Source organism: Priapulus caudatus, unplaced genomic scaffold (assembly GCF_000485595.1).
Source record: "Priapulus caudatus unplaced genomic scaffold, Priapulus_caudatus-5.0.1 Scaffold718, whole genome shotgun sequence".
Lineage (NCBI taxonomy): Eukaryota > Metazoa > Priapulida > Priapulimorpha > Priapulimorphida > Priapulidae > Priapulus > Priapulus caudatus.
The window spans coordinates 102,790-105,519 of record NW_014577779.1 but is presented as its reverse complement, the minus strand read 5'-3'; the positions used below and the strand labels follow the sequence as shown (position 1 = coordinate 105,519).

The window sequence follows — 2,730 nt, the reverse complement described above, 5'->3', positions numbered from 1 at the left end:
TCTATAGAATGTGTTTTCACTGCAGAAATACCACACAAACAGAAACGTTAGAAGTCGCATTTATATATAGCTGGCTGTTCTATAGAATGTGGCTGCAAACACAGGTTTGTTGGTACAATAATAAACGAGATCCTATCATAATTATTTACTTGATTGTACGACAAATAAACTACTCGTGGTTGTACTTACCACACTGATGTCTGACAGGTTATTTAAGGCAGGAGCAGCAATGAAGACAACGAATGGTGCAAACTCAGCAGTCCTGAGTACCTTCAACGCCTGTAAAACAAAAGAACAGCACTGTCGTCGGCAAGCACGTTGCTCTCGCACTGTTCACCACGCCTTACCGCGTCTTCTTATTTTTAGTTTTACAACATAAATTATCAGCATTTTTTAAATTTAGTAATTTCAATTAAAATGATTTAGAATTAGACTTTAATAATGGCTAAAAATATTAAACCAACTAAAAAAAACAGTGCTGCTACAGTAATTTATCTTAAGATGGGTCACAACTATGGAATTCAATCTTAAACCTGTTATACTATATCTATATCTGAAATACTAATCTGTACACACGCACACGCTCGTGCACGCATGCACGCACGAACGCACGCACACTTGTATATATATTGCATAAATTCTCACCTGTGGCTCTACATCCAATATCGCAATTCGACCTTCTTGGTGAATCTTGCGAATCGTTTCCAGCTTCGTGCCGTACATGGCGTCCTCGTGTGTTCCGTACTCTAGGTACTCATTAGAGGCAATATCCTTCATCATTTGGTCATGCGATACGAACCAGTAGTTCTTGCCATTCTCTTCTCCCTTTCGGGGTGGTCGTGTCGTGTCTGAAAACAGAAAAGGGTTGGAGTCAAATGTGAGAACGTTGGATTCCACGTGTTGCAATCCAAAATCCAAATGCAAGTGTTGGAATCCACTGTGGATCGTAGTTTGAGAGTGGTAAATAACAAAGGAGTGACGAAGGCAGTCTGTTTGATGGCAACTCGTGTGCCGCAAAATTGACACAGAACACTTTTTCCGATTAAAAGTAGACAGCGCTTTGACAAAATAATACCATTTGCTACTGTTTCAGAGATGCACTTTCACACACCCAAGCAATAAGCGAACTGCTGAGTTCACAGACCACTTCCATGAGCAATAACAATTAATACTAGAACAAAATGTCACTGGTGTTACTCACGTGGAATGGGATATGCATATTTTTCTGGGTGATTTGTTATTAATGTATTCTTTATATGCCTTCTTCCAACTCCATGTGCCCCTGAAAAGGAAATTCAATATCAAATAATAACAATATGTCATACTCTGGATTGCGATATCAGCAGTTGTGTGTTTGGTAGTTACAGTGCCAGTTCTTTTATTCAATAGCATGATTACTAATATCCAAATATATTCCATGCATTAGGAAACAGTAGTATCGGATAATATATTAGTTCATTATTTAGTATTGCAACGTACTGAAATAGAAAAGTAGCGTTTTAAACTCAGAAAAAGCAACATAGGTATCAAAGTGTGATGTAGTGCTTACCTAACAGGACTAGGGTTTTTCTCATGAAGGCAGGCAATCGTACAACCTCCTCATACGTGACCAGGTCTAGCTGGTCAAATACTGCATTGTGCTTAGCCAGGTACTTATCCCGATACTGCTTCTTCTTCTTACCGAACCACGAGCAGTTGACTGCAATGATGGAGTTCAGAGTTAACAACATATATATATATATACATATATAGATATATATATATATATATATATCTCGAGAAAGAGAGAGAGAGAAAGCGATGGAGAGAGAGATGGCCCTATAGTTAGATAGATAGATAGATCGGTAGATAACAAAAACAAGCCAAGGTAAATTAAACAAACCTACATGTTAGCAGATATAAAAAAAGACCGATGGGCAAGGAAGGAAACTTAACAACAAAGGGTTTCAAGCATCCTCTATGGGTGTAAACAGCATCACTGCTAGCATTCACAATCAGTTGCTTTAAACATATAAGAGCATACAACCTGGGCCTGACCACTAGATTTCACGTTTTCACGTGAAGCAATAAATACCCAGTAACGTCATGGTAATATAATTTGTGAATGCTAGTAAGTGAAAGTCAAGACGATTGCTTCCTGAGGAAAACTGTCTCACTAGATGGCCCAAGCAATGCGGTTTTTGCGACGACTAATGGCAGTCCGTATAACGTGAAGCTCACGATAACCTGGTTTTTGCGATTATATGCTGTGCACTGAGAACGTTCAGATATGACCACGTCACACTGCTCGCGAAGGCAACTAAACGCCGTAAAAGCTTCGCTGGGGGAACCCTTTTACGCGAAGTAACGGAATTACTAACCAGCCTGATCCTGTTTCGCTTTCTCCATAGCAAGGCACGCAGTTCGCCATTCTTGAAGCTCGGGCGAGGGAATTAACCCTGAAAAGAGAAAATCAAAAATAGAGTTGTCTGAAGACATACTGATTATACTAGCGTTAGTGCACATAACAACATAGAACAACAGCTTTTCACGGTACACACACGCACCTGCACATAGATATATTTTAAGGTGTGTTGGTCGATACAGACGGATATAGTTAGAAAGTTAAGAGAGGTGGAAAGAGAATGATCTATAGATACGAAGAAAGAGAGAGGGAGAGAGAGAAAGAGCGAGAGAGAGAGAGAAAGAGAGAGAGAGAGAGAGAGACAGAGAGAGAGAGAGAGAGAGAGA

General features: G+C 39.7%; 1 protein-coding gene across 1 annotated transcript in view; it reads right to left on the bottom strand.

Annotated features, from left to right (window-relative positions):
* Positions 1-189: 189 nt before the first annotated feature.
* Positions 190-2,730, bottom strand: part of LOC106813046 (peripheral plasma membrane protein CASK-like) — a gene marked incomplete at its 3' end in the record, with an annotated part of 13,376 nt that continues 10,835 nt past the window's right edge. Inside the window, 5 exon segments of the mRNA XM_014817092.1 lie at positions 190-279; positions 646-848; positions 1,202-1,282; positions 1,550-1,699; positions 2,361-2,438. Coding sequence (XP_014672578.1) covers positions 190-279; positions 646-848; positions 1,202-1,282; positions 1,550-1,699; positions 2,361-2,438 — 602 coding nt within the window.